The sequence below is a fragment of the Zootoca vivipara genome, chromosome 14 (assembly GCF_963506605.1).
Source record: "Zootoca vivipara chromosome 14, rZooViv1.1, whole genome shotgun sequence".
Classification (NCBI taxonomy): Eukaryota; Metazoa; Chordata; class Lepidosauria; order Squamata; family Lacertidae; genus Zootoca; species Zootoca vivipara.
Genome location: NC_083289.1, coordinates 14,036,624 through 14,058,824, shown reverse-complemented (window position 1 = coordinate 14,058,824; position 22,201 = coordinate 14,036,624). Strand labels below are relative to the sequence as shown.

The 22,201-nt window shown below is 41.5% G+C and overlaps 1 protein-coding gene across 4 annotated transcripts in view; it reads left to right on the top strand.

Annotated features, from left to right (window-relative positions):
* Positions 1-20,830, top strand: part of SECISBP2L (SECIS binding protein 2 like) — a 35,411-nt gene extending 14,581 nt beyond the window's left edge. For 2 of the 4 annotated variants that reach the window (XM_035131027.2, XM_035131029.2), the window contains exons 4-18: positions 2,888-3,023; positions 3,889-4,112; positions 4,201-4,225; positions 4,750-4,865; positions 5,153-5,284; positions 6,283-6,366; positions 7,617-7,784; positions 8,292-8,433; positions 9,130-9,299; positions 11,112-11,238; positions 11,896-12,058; positions 13,446-13,666; positions 14,900-15,054; positions 16,655-16,871; positions 18,382-20,830. In XM_035131027.2, coding sequence (XP_034986918.2) covers positions 2,888-3,023; positions 3,889-4,112; positions 4,201-4,225; positions 4,750-4,865; positions 5,153-5,284; positions 6,283-6,366; positions 7,617-7,784; positions 8,292-8,433; positions 9,130-9,299; positions 11,112-11,238; positions 11,896-12,058; positions 13,446-13,666; positions 14,900-15,054; positions 16,655-16,871; positions 18,382-19,046 — 2,745 coding nt within the window. In that variant the 3' untranslated portion in view covers positions 19,047-20,830. The remainder of the gene's footprint in view (positions 1-2,887; positions 3,024-3,888; positions 4,113-4,200; positions 4,226-4,749; positions 4,866-5,152; positions 5,285-6,282; positions 6,367-7,616; positions 7,785-8,291; positions 8,434-9,129; positions 9,300-11,111; positions 11,239-11,895; positions 12,059-13,445; positions 13,667-14,899; positions 15,055-16,654; positions 16,872-18,381) is intronic. The other 2 variants (XM_060282738.1, XM_060282739.1) reach the window with 2 other exon arrangements.
* Positions 20,831-22,201: the final 1,371 nt, after the last annotated feature.

Genomic DNA, 22,201 nt, shown 5'->3' with positions numbered 1-22,201 from the left:
AAAATTTACACCAGAAATAGAAGAATCTAGAAAATATTTTTGTACAGAGAATAAACTTTTTGAATTGTGTACACCTTATCTGGGCAGCATAAAGCACAACCTCTCACTTGTGCCCTTTCTCGGTCTGTTTATGCAATTGGGCATGCACACAAGCCCAAACCTAGGTGTTTTGTGTTGCTGAGTCAATACCTTTTCACATGTAGACACACATACCGTATATAATAGTTTTTATCTAATACAGGTATCTCAAAACTAACAAAAGTTAAAACAAGTACTCCATATAAAATGCACCTTTCTGAAAGATAAAACCATTCTTTTTTATTATTACGTGCTTAGGTTTTGAGGATAAAGGACATCCTTAGTTTATTTTGCCAGCAGAATATGGTGGTCATTGAGCTTTCTAAAAAAATAGTCTTCCAATATATTTTGCCATATCTAGTGCACACAGGTCCTGTTGAGTTCAGTATGTTTTACACATGTGCAGTTGAAGGCAAGATTGTAACCATAGTGTTTGTACATGTCTGTTGTCTAGAGCAGGGGTCAGCAAACTTTTTCAGCAGACCTTGTGAGGGGCCGGACTATATTTCGGGGGGGGGGGGGATGAACGAATTCCTATGCCCCCAAATAACCCAGAGATGCATTTTAAATAAAAGGACACATTATACTCATGTGAAAACACACTGATTCCCAGACTGTCCGCAGGGCGGATTTAGAAGTCGATTGGGTCGCATCCAGCCCCTGGGCCTTAGTTTGCCTACCCATGGTCTAGATCAGGGGTCCCCAGACTTACCGGGCTTCGGGCCGGTGCCCGCCGCGCCGACCGCGCGGCGGGCCGGAGAGCAGGGGAGTGCGCGCGCAGCGGGCCGGAGAGCGGGGGAGTGCGTGCGCATGCGCACACGCACACGGTCGGGGAAAAAATCACCGAAAATCGCTTGTGCGCATGCGTATGGGCCTCCCCCGACCCGGAAGTGCATCGGAAATGACCTCTTCCGGGTCGGGAGAGGCCCATACGCATGCGCACAAAGGATTTTCGGCGGTTTTTTGCCGATTTCGAAGATCGTCGCCACGCCGCGTGCGGCGGGGGTCGTTGCAGGCCGGATTGGGCAGCTAATTGGGCCGCATCCGGCCCGGGGGCCGTAGTCTGGGGACCCCTGGTCTAGATTCTAGAGCAGGGGTCCCCAAACTACGGCCCCCGGGCCGGATGCGGCCCAATTGGCCTTCCAATCCGGCCCGCGACGACCCCCGCCACCCGCTGCCGCCGCCCGCTCTCGCGGCGCAGCGGCGATCTAAAAAATCGGCAAAAAATCGCCGAAAATCCTTTGTGCGCATGCGTACGGGCCTCTCCCGACCCGGAAGAGGTCATTTCTGGTGCACTTCCGGGTCGGGGGAGGCCCATACGCATGCGCACAAGCGATTTTCGGCGATTTTTTTTCCCGCCCGTGTGCGCATGCGCACGGGCGCGCACTCCCCCGCCCTCCGGCCCGCTGCGCGCGCACTCCCCTGCCGTCTGGCCCACCGCGCGGTCGGCGCGGCGGGCACCGGCCCGCCGCTCGGTAAGTCTGGGGACCCCTGTTCTAGAGTAATGTAATGTCCCCTTTTTTATTTCTAAAAACATGTTGCAGTATCAGCCTAATTTCATTTTTGGTGTTTCTGAAGTGCTGTGGTAAGATTGTAGTGTTGAACTTGATACATTTTAAAACCTTTACCCACCCTTCTTGAAAACCATGAATACCTCTAGCTCACATCCATGCAAACATGAATAGGTGTCATATTTATGTACAGTGATACCTCTGGTTGCGCACGGGATCCGTTCCGGAGCTCTGGTCGGATCCAGAGGAATTTGCAACTGGAGGTGCCTGTTCTGCGCATGCGTGCAGCGCGGCAGAGCACTTCTGCACATGCGCGTAGAGCGCTTTTGCGCATGTGCATGGCGAAACCTGGAAAAATACTACCGGGTTTGCCGCGTGCGTAACTCAAAGGATACGCAACCAGAGGTGTGCGAATCCAGAGGTACCACTGTATTTGCTTTTGAAAATTTATTTTTAAAATATGTGTTAAATGACAGTTCTTAAAAAAAACACAGGCAGCCATATGGATCTACTATTTAAAAAAAAAGTCTTAAAAGCCACCATAATAGTAAATCGCTGCTTTTGGCAAATTAATTCCAAAAGGAATTAATAGTGCTTAAGTGCTTCCTAACCTCTGCTTAAGATGTATTAAAAGCAGTTAATTTATCCATTTGAGTTACCCTTAATACTGTCTTCCATGATTCCAGGACTGATGGAATTCTGAACCATTTCCAATTCTTAATTATCATACTTGGACACCTACCAAAAGGTTCTTAATACATTTTTAAAAATCACAGTTAACAGTTATACTTCAATAAAGCACTGTTACTGAAATAATAATAATTATTATTTACTCCGCCCATCTGGCTGGGCTTCTCCAGCCACTCTGGGCAGCTTCCAACAAAATATTAAAATACAGTAATCCATCAAACATTAAAAGCTTCCCTAAATGTCATAATTTCAGCAGCTAGACATGCTAGGCTTGGGTTCCAAACACGTTGTAGTAGTTGGAACTTCAGAAGTGTATATCTAATGTAGAAATCATAGTTTATTAGTTATCAGTACAGATAGATGAAAGCTGCTTTGCAAAATATGAAAGATCTTTAAACAATGGTGCTCATTATTTATTCATTGTTTTGTATGGAACATATGTTTATTTTTTAATTAAAGTGCTGATGGATCTAAGGTTAGTTTCCAAATGTTTGCAGATAATATTCCATAATCTTCTGTGGTTACTTTCTGTGGAAAATTGTCTTTCCTAAACCAAGTCCACTGGCTTACCAAATAAAACTCTTTCCTTGGCTAATCATTTTAAACAGCAACAGCCTCCACAAATACACATAAAAAGCAAAAGGCCTCCAGTGAAAAGTGTTGCTATCCAGAAAGAGACCAGTGCATCGGGCCCTGAGAGCAGACCTAAAATTGTACTCCTGGTGGATGCTTGTCAGCAAACAGGTACAGTGATAATGTATGTGTATTGGTGTTGTGACCTGTTCTATGCTTAAGTGAAATTTCCTTGTACCTGAAAAGTTCCTTGTACAAAGCTTATATAGGAATATCTGTGATGGAAGTATTGGGTGTTCCTCCCATTCTGAGATGATATGCTTAATCTGCCTTGGCTCCTGGGCAAGTTTACATTGGCTATTAGGCATCATTCAGGTGGTGTGTCTCCCTTCTTTTCCACTAATATTTCTGTCTTTTTTAGTCAAATTTTATTTAGCTATTTTCTCAGAACGTAGTCTTATGAACATAATCACAACTGACAGTCAGTATATTACTACTTTCAGTCTAGCCGCCCAAGTCCGAAAATGGCCAGTGAGGACTAACTATGCTGAATGGCCACATAATGCTGACCAGGGCAGAGTGGGAATGGAAAATGGGGAAGAAGGAATAGTGTCCTAAAAATGAGCATAATTAACTAGAATCTGGGACATTTCCCACACAACATAGCAACAGCTGTTCTTATTTGTTTTTAGCATTTTGTATTTTATCTGTGCTTTTTTAATTTGTGTAACACTCCTTGAGTCCCACTGTGGGGGGAAAGTAGGATATAAATTAAATAAAAATAGATACCATCCATTGCCTATTTTGCACTTTAGATACTCAAGCACTGAGGCTGTAGAAGGAAGAGGAAATTATTGCCATCTGCACCTGTAACAAAACTCTCTGGCAATGGGCTGTTCTAGATAGCTATCTAGCATGCCTGATGATTCTATTACTGTTGTGACAGTTCTTCTTAAACACTTGTATGTTTGTGGAAGAAGACTAGGTTGCTCCAAAACTGTTGGTTCTTAGTAATCCCACTTGCCTTGCATTGCAGACTTTCCATCAGAGATCGCAAGCAAGTCACTGTCTGAGAGTGTGAGTGCCATGCATTGGAAACCAAAAAGCAGGCGGCGGCGAACCTCCCACCCTGCAGAATCCTCCAGCGAGCAAGGGGCTAGCGAAGCAGACATTGATAGTGACAGTGGTTATTGCAGTCCTAAACACAGCAACCAGGCTGCAGGTGTGACCTCAAGGAGCACAGAATCTGCTGCATCAAATGTAGGTAAACGCTTGAAGTGTTTAAAAGGGATGAAGATGGCACAAAATAAGCAAAATCTTAAAATCTCTTCTTTTTTAAAATTTTCAGATCATGGAACCATCAATACATCCAGGTAACTTTTATATATAGAGAGAGAGATAAAATAATCTCAAGCTTTGCTGTTTTTGCCAACATTCTCTTCCTAACAGCATCAATACACCACCTTTTTTCTGTTGTCCTTCTATCTGATAAATATGCCAGGCCCAAGGTGAATATTAAGCTCCATAAGAAATGCATATAAGGCTTCATTTTTAATTGTGCATTTCTTACTTCTTATGTTAACACAATGCAAGTAACTTACAATAAAGGAACAAATAAATGTTTGTTTAGAAAGAAAACGTTGTACTTGGCAGAAAGTACACATGGGAGTAATAGCTATAACAAGCCACTTTCATTCAAAATTATCTCTGATGTGAACTATTAGAACAGGTAAAACTACTGAAAACAGGAACTAATTTTACACAGAGCTAGATTTTGCACATAGCTATCTCTCCTTTTATGTGTATAACTTTCAGTACTGTTGGAGAATAGTTTTTTTTTACACATTGTTTTTCATACATGGAGTATTTCCTTAAATGTCTGTGGTGTTTATTTCAGGAGCCGTCAGTTGGGCAAGTGTCAGTTCCCAAGCAACTCAGAAAAAACCTTGGATAGAGAGAACACCAGTTTTCTCAAGAGGTGGACGGCAACCTGAGCAGCGTAGTAATTCACAGGTAACCTTTTACTATGAAAACTCTAAACTTCTTGTAAGTTTTGCAGGTTAAGCAGGGCTGTACATCAAAGTTTCTTTAAAAGACGAAAGCTACCGTAGAAAGCAGGTAAAACTGACAGACTTGTACCATGCATTGATTCAGAGCTATAGAGAGCATTTGGGGACATCATTAAAGGACACATGAGATTTATAACCATTTAGTCATGATAAGAGTTATTTCATGATAGAGTTGGGGAAAGTACCAGTCCATAATATGTTTTGGGTTTTTTTTTTTTAATGCACATGTAGCCTGCCTTTAGATGTAGGGGACATAGCACGTCTTCAGAGAGAAGACAGAACTTGCAGAGGAAACACGAGAAGCCTATAACCATAAATCAGTCAAACAGAACAGAGCCAAGTCCTGAGCCCCTCTATTTTGAGGTAACTTTTTTATTCATTCATTCATTCATAGTAATTGTCACACAAAACCCTCACTGAAATTTTTGAGTGGACGATGGCGACCTGGTCATGTTTTGTCAGCTCCACTCCACCCTGTCTGCCATAAGGATTTGCTCGGTGTTACTTGCAAATCTTGTGTTTTCTTTCTTTCTAAACAATGTGTAGAAGCCAAGATTTGTTCTTTGCTTGCTGTTTGCAGTTTGTTTGGAAGAAGCAACCTGTGGTTTACTGGTTCACACATAATCCTAAGCCAAGTTTCATGGTTTGTTATCTCCTGGAGGCAGAACAGAGCTGAACCCATGAACCTGAGCTCCATGCACCAGCAAACTGTTCGTTCAGAGCGAGCCTTGGTTTTAGTTTTGACCATGGATTATTGAAGAATATGGGAAACCTTGGGGCCCAAGGCAAAATGCCACCCTCCAGATCTCTCTATCTCCCGCTTTGGCCTTGCTTCCTCCTCAAGCATTTTTGCCTGGCTCGCTTGTGTCACTGGATTCATTAAGCTTCTTGCTTGCTTGGATGCCAAACAAAGAGGGATTGGGGAGTGTGTGTGGAATTTTTTGTACAAAGGTACAAATTGACATCCGTTGCTCTTCCCATTTCTGCTTCTGGCACTACCTACTACTATCAGGCGGCCCCTGAAAGACTGCCCAGGAGGACCTGTGGCCCTCAGGTTCCCAACACCAGGATGATTATTATGTGCAAATAATAGACATGCTCATTTTGAAAGTATATAAACTTGCCTTTCAAATTTTGTTATGCTGCTTTTTAGTGTGTCCTAGCATCTTGCTGTCAGCATATTCCCTTCTCTAATTGTTGCATGATGAGTGTCTCATGATTGGGCAAGTTACTCTTTTTTAAGCATTGCAGAGTGACATCTGCCAACTTCTGCTATTGGCTTGAGTGAGGCCTTGGTGCCTAATAGGGATAGAGCCTTGCAAACTTAATTCATTTCAAAACTTCCCAATATTTTTATTCAGGATGAAGACGAATTTCCAGAGTTAAACAGTGAAAATGGAAATTCCAAGGGTGGTAATATGCAGCTTAAACATGCCCCTAAAGTGGTAAGAGGCTTTTATAATGTAAATAGTATTTTGATTTAAATTAGCTAGTTTTCTTCGCTAGATATTGTGACTGACTATTGATAATGCAGCAGCAGTGAATGCTTCTATTCTGTGGGAGTGGAGAAAAAGAGAATGTGGTGGAACAAGGTGCAGAATTCAGTTTCATAAGAATATTTGCTTTTAAAGAAGGAAGCATGTTTCTAGCCCTTTATGGCTTGGATGATATGCCTGAAAGTATGAACAATGTCTGCTGAAATCTCAAAAGCCAGAGTTGTGGAGGGAGCTTCAACACCTTGCATAGCTCGTTATTCTAGTCATGACAGGTGTAATAATTGGAATAACTAATACAAAATAGAAGAGTACTGGTATTTTTCCTCCATGTGCATGCATATACCAGAGGCAAGTAAAAAGATCCAGCCTTTCTGGAGTAATTCATGCTAGTAATATTTTGAGTCTCTAGATTATTTATGAGTTGCCTAAATGGCTTATGAGCCCTAAATGGCCTCGGTCCAGTATACCTGAAGGAGCGTCTCCACCCCCATCGTTCTGCCCGGACACTGAGGTCCAGTACCGAGGGCCTTCTGATGGTTCCCTCGTTGCGAGAAGCCAAGTTGCAGGGAACCAGGCAGAGGGCCTTCTCGGTGGTGGCGCCCGTCCTATGGAACGCCCTCCCATCAGATGTCAAAGAGAAAAACAGCTACCAGATTTTTAGAAGACATCTGAAGGCAGCCCTGTTTAGGGAGGCTTTTAATGTTTAATTGTTTTATTTCATTTTTCTGTTGTAAGCCGCCCAGAGTGGCTGGGGAAACCCAGCCGGATGGGCGGGGTATAAATAATAAATTAGTATTATTATTATTTCATGTGACCTAAAAGCCATTGGTAGAGGACTGCATCTGCCAAATCAAATAATTGCTTAGACTTAAATGTGATACTGTTTAAATAAAGCAATCTGACCACTCAGGACAGGCATCCCCAAACTTCGGCCCTCCAGATGTTTTGGCCTACAACTCCCATGATCCCTAGCTAACAGGACCAGTGGTTGGGGAAGATGGGAATTGAAGTCCAAAACATCTGGAGGGCCGAAGTTTGGGGATGCCTGATTTAGGAAGGCCTATATGAGTGTACTAAGTTGGGTGCTGATACAGTTGAGGTAGTTTGGGAAACAAGGTCAACTTTGGCAAGTTTATGATGAGCTATGCTTTCTGTTGTAACACCTTTAAAGCTGTGCTCTCTCTCCTTGTTCACCCTAGTTGGATGGATTACCTGAAAATTCTCCAATCAATATTGTACAGACTCCAATTCCAATCACCACGTCTGTTCCTAAACGGGCAAAAAGTCAAAAAAAGAAAGCCCTGGCAGCAGCACTGGCTACAGCTCAAGAGTATTCCGAAATTAGCATGGAGCAGAGAAAACTCCAGGTCTGTTTTTTTTTTTAATGTTATAATCGTGATTGGCTGCATATTTAAATCAGGGACAGCCAGCTGGAAGGCTCCAGCCCTGGGTACAATCCCCAAAGCATTCATAATCCCCAAAGGAGCCTTGGTGAACCTATCAGAAAGTTCATACAGCCTCACTTGCAAGATGAATGTTCAAGTTGTACAATTTCCTAGAATTGCGTCTCTCCTTCTAGGTTTTGTATGTACTGCCTTGGCTATGCCTTTGTTGTTTGTTAAGCACAAAAACAGATTAAACACCAAGATCAGGCATCCCCAACCTTCAGTCCTCCAGATGTTTTGGACTACAATTCCCATCATCCCTGACCACTGGTCCTGTTAGCTAGGGATCATGGGAATTGTAGGCCAATACATCTGGAGGGCTGCAGGTTGGGGATGCATGACCAAGATAATGGAAAGTTTATAATGCCTGGTTTAAGTTATGCCTCTGGTCACTGGAGGTGAACTGTACTACTTTTATTCTGATTATAGGAAGCAGTTTCAAAAGCAGCTGGAAAGAAGAGCAAAACACCTGTGCAGTTGGACTTGGGGGATATGCTAGCTGCTCTTGAAAAACAGCAGCAAGCTATGAAAGCTCGCCAGATCACAAATACCAGGCCCCTTTCCTACACAGGTGGGTACATCTCACTTGGCTGGTTTTTATAGCTACCCACCTAAGGCTAACCTGTGGCTCTCCAAAATTTGTTGGACTGCAGCGGCAATCGGTCCCAACCAGTATGCCAAATGGTCGTGGATGATCAGAGTACGTTTTTGTTATTCAGTAAAGGTTCATACCATTCTGTGTGATGAATAAAGTCAGGTTGGCCGGCGTATATAATATTATATGTCAGGGTGGCATATTATAGTTATCTGGCTAACAGTGTTGTTGCAAGGATAAAATGCAAGCCTCCACAATTTCAAAAATGGTTTCTGTGTGGCAATCCTCCTTGAGTGTACAGTATGAGACTGGCTGTACAATTCTTTGGAAGCCAGCCAAAGGAAGGTTCCTTTCTGCTAGTACTTAAATTCCATCTAACAATTGAAATAACATAGTATTAATTTTAAGGTACATAACCACGTTTCTGTTTCCTTGCTGAGCTAAAGTGTTCCTGCAAAACAGTAGACTGAACCGAATACTAGTTTAAAGCCAGCTGGAAGCAGAATCGTTCCATTGTGTAACTTTCCTGTCATTGTTGTCTGTTTTTGTTTCCAATGAGAGGGAAAGGCTTTTGTAACAAGAACTGATAAGCCCGGTGTGGGTGGGTGTGGCTAATGTTGGTTTTCTTTCATTAGTAGGGGTTAGAATAATGGTTGTCTTGATTTCATTCAGTTGGCAGTGCTGCACCTTTTCATGCCAAAGAACCTGCCAACCGAAAATCCTTAACTAAAGGACAGCCGTCAGGGGGTTGTCTCAATCCTTTGGACTCCACTGCCCCAAAAGTGAAACGAGGAAAAGAAAGAGAGCTCTCAAAGCTGAAGCGTCCAACAGCACTTAAAAAGGTAAGCGGTCTCTAGAATGTTGTCTGTGGACATGGTGATCATGAATCCTAATGGCCCAGCTTATTATTATATATTATATATTATTATATATTATATTTTAATGAAAGCAGGAGACAGGATAAGTTTCCATTCATGAACATGATATATGATTCCCCTCCCACCCAGTTGATGGGAACAAGCAGAGCTCCAATGAAGCCAACCGGCCAATCAATACCTTGATGTCACTTATTTCTGGTCATCCCCAACAGATCCAAACTGTCTCAGTAAAAGTGCCCGATTCCAAAAAATGGTCTGCCTGCTCACAAAAACACAGTTCTCTTGATGAGCTGTTCTTCTCTTTGCCCCGCAGCATCTATTTCTGTGTTAATTCCCAGGGTTTGCCCATGCTGACTTGTGCTGTGGGCTGAGCTGCTGATCTAAGGGTTGCCTGCATTTAAGGTCATCTTTCTCATTCAGTGGCTTCTCTGCAAAGGCTGGTATGCTCTTAAGTCCAGTTGTGTTATTTCTAGCAGATGAAAAGTGGACATTTTACACCACAAAAAAGCTTAAAGTTTATATTTGCTTGTTTCTTTTCGGCAGCTCCCATGCATGCACAGCACAACACTGCCTCTGACTCCTCTGCACTCCAGCCCCGGGTCAGGCTTGACCTGGGAGTGCAGCTGCTGCAGCTGGGTGCAAGAAAGCTGCCTCAGGCTTCAATGAGGGAGCATGTCATGGGGGCGCCTGCTTGCACCCCCTCCGAAAAATGTGCCCGGGGCTATGGCCCAGTTATGATGTCTCGGGTGACCGGCTAACCCAGGCATCCCCAAACTGTGGTTGGCCTACAACTCCCATGATCCCTAGCTAACAGGACTAGTGGTTGGGGAAGATGGGAATTGTAGTCCAAAACATCTGGAGGGCCGAAGTTTGGGGATGCCTGGGCTAACCACATACTTTCTCTGTACCAGAGAGCATAAAACTGGTAATCACTATCCTGTTGTTAACTGTGTGATATGGCCAATAAAAGGGGCAACACACATTTAATGAAAACACAGCCTAAATGGCTTTCCTTTATGCTTATTTTGGGATTCTAAAAACTAGACCCTCCTTTTTCAAAGATTTTTGTCATGTCCCAGGTACGCTGAGATTGTTGAATCAGTTAATAATAAATACTGTTTTACACAATTTCTAAATATTAGCCATATCAATTTAAATACTTTATTATTGTTGCATCGTTTGGGGAGAAAAGTGTTTTTCAATTCTGAGTTATTTTCATATGTTGCTGTGTTGTTGTTGTTTTTATAAAAAAAAAGCATGCAAAAGGAAATTCAAAATTGCAATCATCAAGTATCCTGTTCTTGAAATAAAAGATTGCATGTGCCACTGAGGAAGAAAGCAAGATTTAAAATCATCTGGCAATTGAAATCACGATTTGCCCCAAATATTGGCAGTTAGATTTATTATTCTCTGGTTTGCAATAAGGATATAATTTTATAAATAATGTGGTTAATCTTTTCTTTTAAAGAACTATTTTGTTTTAGAATATTTGATTATGTATATGCTAATCTTAGTAACATATTGTATATCATAATATATTCCCAACTTTTGCATTGTTTCTTAATTTTCTTTTGTCAAGGGTAATCTTCTTTTCTTGTGGTGTTTATAAAAATACAATTTTTTTCCACACACTTCTGAAAAATGACTTGCCCTTACGAACAAAACATCCACATTAAATTTCCTATCCCTTTTTCTACAAAGCAGCAAGCTTATTTGTAGAAGAAATTAGCACTGCTCACATTATCCTAAAGTGTCTCTCCACCCCACCCCACCCAGATCATCCTGAAAGAAAGAGAAGAAAAAAAGGGGCGCTTATCTGTAGATCATAGTCTTCTGGGAGCTGATGAAGAACAAGAGGTGAATCTGACTCCAAATCTGTCAGAAGAAGTAGCATCTCCAGAAGGTCAGAACTCTAAAGATTAAACTGAAATATCTGTCTAGATACAGTAATATGCTTTACAGTATTCCCTGTGTGCATGTGTGTGCCCTTGAACATTATTACTTTTTTGTAAATTTAAGTAGAGTTACTAAATCAGGAGCTCTCTGTCTTGCCTATGGAATTTGGACTAGAAGGAGTAAGCTTTGTGCATGTTTTTAATCTAAACTGTAAATATAATGTCACTCCAGAAGCTATTTTAGCCTTTCAAGAGCAGTAGGAGTCTGTGGAGGGGCAGCTGAAGAGCCTCTATAGCAGGCTTCCTCAACCTTGGCCCTCCAGATGTTTTGAGACTACAATTCCCATCATGACGTGGCATCCTCAACATCTCAGCCTATAAGTTTTTAAAATTGCCTTGATAGTTTATTGCTATTGCTGTACTTTAATATTCTTTTCTCCAACCGAAAACAAAACGAAACAAAAAAAAAACCCAGCACAGCAACCGCATGGTGTCAGTGCACCATTGTTTCGATGCACAAAAGCTGGATCTGTCAGATTATACTATTGGCTAGTCTGGTTTACAGTGTTGGGTTCTTTTGAAAGTGTTATGGTGGCATGAAGGAATGATAGGTTCCAGTGATCCACGCAGTTGCTGTTTTTGACTTTATTATTTTCCTGTTACAGAAACTGGCTTGAGTGTGCCGAGTGACACCTCACTCTCTCCGGCAAGCCAAAATTCTCCTTACTGCATGACTCCAGTATCCCAAGGCTCACCTGCCAGTTCTGGAATAGGTAGCCCAATGGCTTCTTCAACCATCACGAAGATTCATAGCAAGAGATTCCGGGAGTAAGGGCTGTTTTTAAAAACTAACCTTCCGCATCACTAGTCCAATAAAATGTGTATTGCAGAGCAAGTAGAATGATAGAATTGTAGAGTTGGAAAGGGTCACGAAGTTCACCTAGTCCAGCCCCTTGCAATGCAGGGATCTTTTTAAATGCAGGAATGGCTTTAAAACCAGCACCATAATTTTGCCTTGGAAACAATTAGCCCAAGGCAGTTGTGCTAAGATAAGAGGTATTCATTCTCCATGGCCCTAGAAATATGCAGCAGGAATTTGCACTAGCTGCAACTTCTGAATAGTGTTTAAAAGCCAGTCATATGTAATATTTCAAATTACCAAGCACAGGTAATAGAGACCAGAGCTCCATCAGCGAAGAAGAGGGTCCAGTTGGCTTACCAGCTATTCCTGGATTCCTGTGATATTTTGTCCTTTCACACAGCACTTGTAAATTACATTTGTACATGTTCCCAGATGCTTTCATCATCTTGCCATTGAAAAACAAAATGAGCAAAACTATTTTCAAGTGACGTGGGAAAAGTATGGAAGACCTACATTCAAGGCAGCCTAGTAAAGAACCCCAAGGAAGTTACTAACCTCCAAAATACTTTATTACCCTGCTGGTGGCTCACAGAGGAGAGACAGATTGCTCAGTTCTTTCTCCATTCTATCTTTTGTGTGGAGTCAAAAGGAGAAATGGAGTGCTTGGTCATCATTAACTTGCTCGCAGTTCCTTATTTCCTGTGGCTACCAGGTGACAAATGAAATACAGGGCTGACCAAAGAGCAAATGTGGTGGCTTGAAATTGCTTTTTAAACATTCATAAGCTGTGGTTGGAGCTTAAGTAACACAGAGATATACTACTTTGCCAGGGCTTTTTTTCCTATAAAAAAGAGGTGGTGGAACTTGCTGAGGTTTTTAAGGGGAGCACCCCACCCAAAGCTGTTGAGCTTTTTCCAGCTGAAAAAAGCCCTGCTACTTGCAGTGCAGATAGAAAGGCTTTAAGTGGTCTAGCAATAAAACCCTGGAAGACCAGGGTTCAAATCTGGATTTGTCCATGAAGCTCCCTGAGCCGGGCATAATCTCTCAGCCTAGCCTACCTCTCACATGGTTGGTGAAAGAAAATAAAATGATGAAGGGGAGAACCATGTGCACCACCATAAGCTTATTGAAAGATAGGTGAGTTATACATGCAATAATTAAAACAAAATAAATTTAAAGCTTTGGGCTACTTAGCAGATTAAAGTACCTGGGTATTTTAACACAAGCTCTTCTCTCCTATAGAGGGATGAGCCAAAGGATTTCAGAAAAGTGTAAAAACCCTTGAGGAAAGGATAGTGAAAGCAGTTTGGTCTTCCTGAACTTTGTCTTATTGTATCCCCTCTGAATTTACAGGTACTGTAATCAAGTTCTAAGCAAAGAAATAGATGAGTGTGTGACCCTCCTGTTACAAGAGCTTGTCAGCTTCCAAGAACGAATTTACCAAAAGGACCCCATGAGAGCAAAAGCAAAGAGGAGGCTTGTGATGGGTTTACGCGAGGTTACAAAACACATGAAGTTAAACAAGATCAAGTGTGTTATTATTTCTCCAAACTGTGAGAAAATCCAGTCAAAAGGTATTAATGATTATCTCTGGTGGACCACCACCTCTTACAGCTTTGGTCCGGTTCTCTGCTTCAACACAGAATCATTTTTGTTTCTTTTTGCCTATGCTGTTCTTTATTCTACAGGGCACTGAGGGACTTTCAAAGAACTGTGTGCAGAGCACCATGTGCACGCTGGGGCTTTTCTGTCTCCCTTTCCTCCTGCAGTTCCTTTCACCCCTTGAGAAGCCACTGCTGAGGAATGCAGAATGATTTTCTGTGTGGCACAGACCCTGCCGATGGGGCTGGGGTTGTGGGGAGAAGACTTGAGCGGGTGTCATGACATGCACACACTTTTTATGCACTTTCTACTTGCACAGGAGGAGGGATTGCAACCTGGCTCTCACATAACGTGAGGCCAAAACTGGCTTAGCACAAATGAGTACCGTACATGTGTGGGCTTCCAGAGAGGAGATAATGGCTGCTTTGCTTCTCTCCTCTAGTTGTTCTGCTGCTGCACTAAGGCATAGTCTGGCTTAGCATGTTGTTTGAACTTGGGCTTATGGTTTAGTGCACTCCAGACAAATTGCGAACTGTAACCAAGGTTAGTCTTTTGGCTTAAAGCTTGTGGACTTTCTGGGAGCGCTGAACCACAGGCCTGGTTCAGACAATATGCTAAGCCAGTGAAAGTTCAGTGCAGCACTGCAGTCACACATCTGCTCATTCGTGATTGAGCAACATCTGCTCATTCGTGGTTTGGCTTGGCATTGTCCTGACAAGGGCTTTATATTTTAATTGAACTTCCTGTCTAAGGCCTTTAGACTTTTTCTTTAGAACCTTGTCTTACTGATAAAAATAAGTTGGCTTAAAGTAGCAATTTAGCCATCATTTTATCCTTACGTATGTAGCATCTTAAAACTGGCAAATTATATTTAATTATATGACTGAATTTTGAGCTGCAGCCAGTACCAACTTCCTGACTCATGTGCCTGTGTCCTGCAGGTTTTTGTGACATCCACATTTTGTGTGTGTGTGTGTGTGTGCTCTTAAACCTGAGCTGTTTGCCTAAAATGCAGAATGTGTAAAAGATTTTTATAGTTCATCATCCTGTGCTGTATGTGCTGCATTGATACAGTTTTCATTGGTTGGAAATGTGTAGTTGGACATAAGCATTTGATTATTGATGTAAAGTTAGCAGACTTTAAACTAGTTATGAGGAAGTTCTTCACATTTTAATCTTCTGTTGTTCTCCCGGCATGTACCAAGGTGGACTGGATGAAGCTCTGTACAACGTAATAGCCATGGCACGGGAACAAGAAATCCCCTTTGTCTTTGCCCTGGGTCGTAAAGCTCTTGGTCGCTGTGTGAACAAGCTAGTTCCTGTTAGTGTGGTCGGAATATTCAATTATTCAGGTGCTGAGGTAAGAGCATATAAATCAACTCTGCCACTATGGTGTGAATCCTTCCTGTTTCACTGCGTTCCTAAGCTTATTCATAATGGTGCCTGACCTGTGCCACATACCCTATTACTGAGCTTTGTATGTGTTGCGTTCTCCACATCTTTGAAGTAACCCAGATCAAATCCTCCTCTTTGCACACATCCATGCATCCCAAAACGTGAAGAGGACTGCCTACCCATCAAATGTGATACACAAGAACCATGAGAGTAGAGTCAGGCTCCTGCTTTCAAATGAGCACTCTTGCAGGAATCTGATTGGTTCCTTCACAAAATTTCAAAGAATGACAGGAAATGAGCTTGGAAAAGCAGCAGGCTAAAAATACACTAAACACACTTACCCATTTTTGACACGTGAATATGGGCCATATCTGATATTAAATGTGTGTCTTTTTTTCTCTTAATTGGAAGAGAAATTGGAGTGAGAGCCAAAAATCTCATCTTCATTAAATATTAAGGAAAGTGGCTCACAATGTTTTTACAAAACGTAAGTGTCATATTCACTAGGGAGTGTTCTGTTAAGTAAAATGATGCTTCTATTTTGTACTAAGCTACACCATGCAGTGGAACACACATACCCCTGCCCCCCCAAATTTCAAACCACTCTTTCTAATTCAAATGTAAGGATCTTATTTGATCTACATTTTATTCCCATGCCTAATTTTAATTGGCATGTAGAATTTTAGCTGGTGCAGAACTAGAATGCCTTTTTGCTATCACTGTAATGAATTTCTTCAGCCAAGTGATACCCTTATGTGGCTAGGATCTAGGGATGAATGGTTTAGTCTGTTTCCAGTCCATGGTAATTTAACAAGTGTTTACAAGCCAGTTTCATTCTGTTTCTGCATTAAGCTGCAATTTTAGATTTGTGTGTGTGTGTAAACATAGATTATAACAGCATATGCATGTCTAAATATGGGTGGTATTCAGCTAAAGTTTACTCAGAGTAGACCCATTTAAATTAATGAACCTAAATTAGGTCCATTAATTTCAGTGGTTCCACTCTGAGTAAACCTTACCTGAATACCTCCCACTTAATTCTAAATTACATTTGTAATGCATTTTATTACATTTTGGCATTTTGGGTGACTTACAACCCCAAATCTTGGGATACAAAACAGCAAAATCCGGACTATAATTATGTTCCATTCCATAAGTTAGTGTCAGTTTGTATCAGCATTCCAAGAAATCAGATTCCTCAAACATCCCTCAAAGACCATTGTCTATGCCTTTAGCTAGTGTGCAGTTCTTTCTCACAACTTGATCCGCAATCCCTCTGGATCTATAAACTTGAGGCTCTGTAGATAAGGTTACTACTATTTCAGCTATCTCCTTCTGAACTACCGTGGTACAGTCTTTGGGTCGCAGAATGAGAGGCTCGTTGGTTTCCTTCCTCGGATTCCCTAGGCACCTGTATTATTATAATGCAATGCCTTGTTTCAAGACAACTTGTGACACTAGAGTGTCCGGCCTTGAAAGCAGGGGACCTTCCAATTAAGAGATACACATAACAGGGTGGCCTCTTGGGGTAGCTTTAATCTCTTGCTGGGGTCTTTGTCTTTTAGAACCTCTTCAACAAATTGGTGTCACTGACAGAGGAGGCTAGGAAAGCGTATCGAGACATGGTTGCAGCAATGGAGCAGGAGCAGGAAGAGGCCTTGAAGAACATTAAGAAGGTGCCCCACCACATGGGGCATTCTCGGAATCCTTCTGCAGCAAGTGCAATTTCATTCTGCAGTGTTATTTCGGAGCCCATTTCAGAAGTGAATGAGAAAGAGTACGGTGAGTGCATTTTCAAAACAATGCTTATGTAGCAGCATCGTACTGAGTGAGTTAGCTGTCAACTTCTTTCCTTTCCCTCTTTAATGTTGGTGATCTGCTTATTTTATGATTTTGAAGCAAAATTTGGGGTTTTTTGCCCCTCTGGCAGATTGGCTGGTGGCTTTGGGGGGGGTTGCCTCATTTTTTGTAGCCTCACACTCCAAATTGAGGCACCTGGATTGTCTGACTAAACAGGAGTTGCTTACTGGTGTGAGATACTCAATTTGCTCCTCCACTCTTCTTGTGGCACGCTGGTTTGGATGACAAGATTAGTGTGTAGGGGTTTTATTTTTTGACGTGGAAGTGAATCAACATGTGCGGGATGATACCTTGCAAGCAGAATGATATACTAGATGGTCTCTACACTCAACCCAGCCATAGATGTGGATATTCCTGTAAATGTAAGTTTGTTTGATGTGACTGACTTAAAAGAAAAACCCCTTACTCCAAAGTAATGCAGCCCTGTGAAATAGGCCTCAGCTCATTATCGGAACATATGTTCTTCTTGCAGAAGCTCCTTACTAGTTGTTGCGAGAAAAATGCTGGGAATCAAGTGGTAAAGCCCACCTGTGTTTAAATAAAATTAGGAACATAGGAAGCTGCCTCATACTGAATCAGATAATTGGTCCCTCCAAATCAGTATTGTCTACACCAGGCATCCCCAAACTTCGGCCCTCCAGATGTTTTGGACTACAATTCCCATCTTCCCCGACCACTGGTCCTGTTAGCTAGGGATCATGGGAGTTGTAGGCCAAAACATCTGGAGGGCCGCAGTTTGGGGGTGCCTGGTCTACACTGACTGGCAGCAGCTCGTTGGGATTTCCAGCAGGATTCTATCGCAGTCCTTTATGCAGATACGAGGATCAAACCTGGGAACTCCCAGACACAGTTCTGTTCACTGGAACAATACTTAGAATGGCTTTTTCATTTCTCTCTCTCTCTCTCTCTCTCTCTCTCTCTCTCTCTCTCTCTCTCTCTCTCTCACACACACACACACACACACACACACACACACAGAGAGAGAGAGAGAGAGAGAGAGCAAAGTTTGGTTTTCTATGGAGAGCTGTTTTTCATTTAATTGATTCTTAAACAACTTTAAAGCACTTAACTGGAAGCCTGCATGCATCCCAATATTTTACAGTGTTAATGTTAGGCAGCTAGCAGTGGTGCTTAGAACATAACCTGTGTTCTATACTTCCTTCTCATGGCAACACATCTGACTGCAATTTCTGTTTTTTTGCCATTATCTCTTCCCCACCCTACCTTACCCCAAGATTGATGTAGCTGAATTGGGGGGGAGGGACCATTTCTCTGATACCCCCTGAGAAAAGTTCAAAAATTGTACTTCGTTTTTGTGTGAGGGTGAGTGGAAAGTGTGTGTGTAACAACTGTTTAAAAAAAGAACAAAACCACACCTCTTTCTTGCGTGTCAGCCATTCCCAATCTTGTCTGCATTTCTTCCCCTCCCCAGAAACAAATTGGAGGAACATGGTGGAAACATCAGATGGACTGGAAACTTCTGAAAACGAAAGAGAGGCCTCTTGTAAGGTTGCTGCTCCAGAAAAGCCCGACAGCAGTAAGGCTGTTGCTAATAAGCAGCTGTCTCTAGCCACTGCTGGGGTGGTTGTGGTCACAACTCATGGGAAAGCACTTGGTGGCAAGGAAGAACCCAAACCAGAAGACAATCTGGAATGGGCCTCGCAGCAAAGCACAGATACGGGATCTTTGGATGGCAGTTGCAGGGATATTTTGAACTCCTCCATGACCAGTACAACCAGTACCCTTGTCCCAGGAATGCTTGAAGAAGAGGAGGATGAGGATGAGGAAGAGGACGATGACTACACCCACGAACCTATATCTGAAGAAGTTCAGCTCAACAGCAGAATTGAATCTTGGGTCTCGGAGACTCAGCGGACTATGGAAACGCTTCAGCTTGGGAAGAGCCTTAGCAGTGCAGAGGACGAGAATGTTGAGCAAAGTGGTGAGGAGGAGGAAGCCGAAACTCCCGAGCAAGTGGATTCGGTCGTCGACAGTGAGGAATGGACAGTGGATAAGCATGCAAGTAAAGCCCAGCAGAAGCCTTCAGTCTGCAGTTCCCTGGAGACGAAGCATACAGACTCAAACTATATACCATAAACTCGAGCACAAACTCAGGAAACATTACTATTTTAAAAACTAACTGTTGTAAGGATTTCAGCCATTGCTTTGTGTGCTTCATCTCAGCATTTTGCACTGTGTAACGTTTAATATGCATATTTAATTCACAACATAAATATTTTTTGTCTTTATTACTTTTTCCATTAAGAGCTAGAGTGTATGTGCATGTGTGTAATGACTATTTATATCCTCCTCAGAACAGATTATGTGTGTTGAAACTGTCAGTAGGCATCTTTTTGTACGAGAAAACTATTTGCAAATGACCATTTTTATGCAAAATTATTCTCAAACTATAACTCAAAAGTTCTTACACTTTCTAGCCTGGCAATAGTGACCAATATTTGCTTTGTCATTATATTACCTAATATTATTTGACCACATCTTAGTGTACTAGAATTTTGGCCGGAAGGAATCTTTCCAGGGGCTTTTATCCTTGCAGATAAGAGTTAGAAAGATGCATATTAGTAAGTAACATAACTCCAAACCTCTTCTTACTGGCCTCAGGATATGCCTCTCAGAAATATACTCTTGAAATCCTGGTTATAACCATTTAAAACAATTTTGCAAGGCACCTTCGGAAAGAAAAATCTTATTTCCATTTCGATTCACTATCATTGTCACTGTGCCTGAAGCACTGTCACAAGGGGACCCATTAATCACAGCTACTTTTCCTTGTTGGGTTTTGTTAACTTTACTGTTTGCGGTTTTCACTTATCTCAGGAATGCTAATATAAATTTATAAATGCAGACACCGAATTGGATATTGATCATTCAGCAGAAAGTAAGATGGGCCATTGAGGCTCAATTTATTCGGGTAAAAGAGGGGAAAGTTGTGCATGCAATGCTCCTGATCACCTCTTATGTTTTTAGCTTGGGGTCAGTCATAAAAGTTGGTTCTTGTTGATGTGAACTCTTCTGTAACAGGAGGAGTTCATAATAGTGAGCAGGCAGAATTTATTTAGGTTGGTGGGAAATCAGTTGATTTAGTGGGAGAAAGTCAGGCTGCTTTGCTATTAACATAAAAAAAAGGCTTGTCTAACTTCTGCATGCTCTGCATCAAACTTTTGTCCATTGCAGAACATCGAATTGTACCCAGCTAAGCTGCATGGGAAAAAAAGAAATCTTTAATGGTGAATGTAGAAGGGTTGTATACTCATTGGTAGTGCGAAAAGATATGCTTTATGAAAACATGGACTTCCAACGATTATTGAAGTATTTCACAGGTTGTTCTCTTAATTATTGGGACCAATAGTTTCAGCATCTTCATAACTAGCTTATTATATTGTACGGACAAAAATCTAATACAGTGTCTTAAAATCTCATATTGTCCATCATGGAATGTAGCAGAATAAGCCGGTTTGAGTATTTGTGCAAGAAGCTCTTTGGAATATATGGCTCAGCACATGTTAGACAGAAAAAGTCTTGGGGTTCAGCTATGACAGGATGTGAGTAGTTCCCCCCCCCCCACGGGAGTGCAGAAGTTGACATTTCTCCACTCTACCCCTCCCCTCTCTAAGTGCTAGTAACTCATATTAGGTACCTTTTTTAAAAGGTTCGTCTTTTTTTCAGAACCTGCTTCATCCTATGGCAATATACATAAAAGCAAAGTACATAAGTATATCCACTTTTTCAGCTGTTGGTTTCAAATTCAGTCAAGGCATTCTTCCCAGTTTGCTACCAGGTGTGAAATTACCTGTCCAAAAATTGCAACAGGTCTCAGTGCAAACAAGACGTGAGTGTAAGGAAGCCACCCTTTATTTATTTTTAAAAAGAATGTTCATCCTGAAAAGTGGTAGCCGAGCCTCCAGGTGGAAATGGAATATCTCTGTATTTGTATGCTTGTGAGGTTATGTTAGCTTATATTTAATAAGGTTTTTTCTGGTGCAGTATAATAAGGTGTATGTGATTCTGTCATCTTCTGTAATGAGCATCTACATTCTGTTCCTTTTGATGAGTTACCTTATCTTTCAGTGCCACGATAGTTCCTATTTGTTTGGGTTTCTTAAGTAGCACAATTTCTATACTGGCATAAAAAGTAGATTTTTACGCACGGTCAAATGGTGTTTCTGCTTTCGTAAGTAGGTTCAAATTTAGGACATGTTCAGCAAATATCTGTGCTCTTTTAAAAACTTGTTTAGCAGATTTTACCAGAATTTGTGGAAGGAGATTAGGGTTGCAGGGTGGGGAAAGTGCACAATGAGCTAGATAGATCTTCCTTTGTTTGAAGTGACTATGTGATGAAGTATTAAACACTCCAGTATTTGGATAAAAATTAGCTTACCCTGGAAAATGGAATGCCTGGGTGAGCTAATGCACTTGAGCCTTTGGCAGTCCAAACACGATTTTAGGGTTTGTAGGCTGCTAATGCTGCTAATGCAAGTTTACGGTAGCCAGTAAACCCCATTTAACCTATTCCCTCTTTCCTCTGGATTAAATTTCAAACTGTATTTACAGACTAGAAGCTTGATCAGTGACTGGTGTGGTGTGGTGTTCTGCTATTTTTAACATGGAAGAAAAGGTCCTTTTGATTAATGCACTTGTGTGAATTTTGAACTCAGTACAAGACAGGGAGAGATACCTTGGAACGTTAATTGGGTGGGTGGATGTACACAGTATAGTTGAGTCCAGTTCAACTGGAAGTTGTTAAGTTTTAATAGCATGGAGCAAAAAGTATTGTTTGAAAAGCTGCTGTTTGCTGAAATTGTCATAATATTTTGTGTGTGTGTTATGTGCCAACTAATCAAGTTATTCAGTCAAGTTACCAGATTTTAATCACTAATTCAATAAGAAGACTTTTTTTAAAAAAAAAAAGTTGCAAAGCCATAAATGGAAATTGTACAGCTTTATATACCCAGAGCTGCCCAGCAGAAACAGTAAGAAAATGCCTAAACAATTAACACTTTTAAAAAATCAACTTAATGGCACAGCCCAATTAATGTTAATATGTGGTTAATGTATTTTTAAAAGACTATAATAAAGTAATGTCTGTTAATCTTTGATACCTTTACATTTGTAGTAACAGAATGTGGGTTTAAAATAGAAAATCATTATGAAATTACTTCATGAACAGGTTCTGTCTGTGTTTTCTTTTTCGAAGGATAATTGTTCTGTCTACCATACCTTTTTGAGTAATA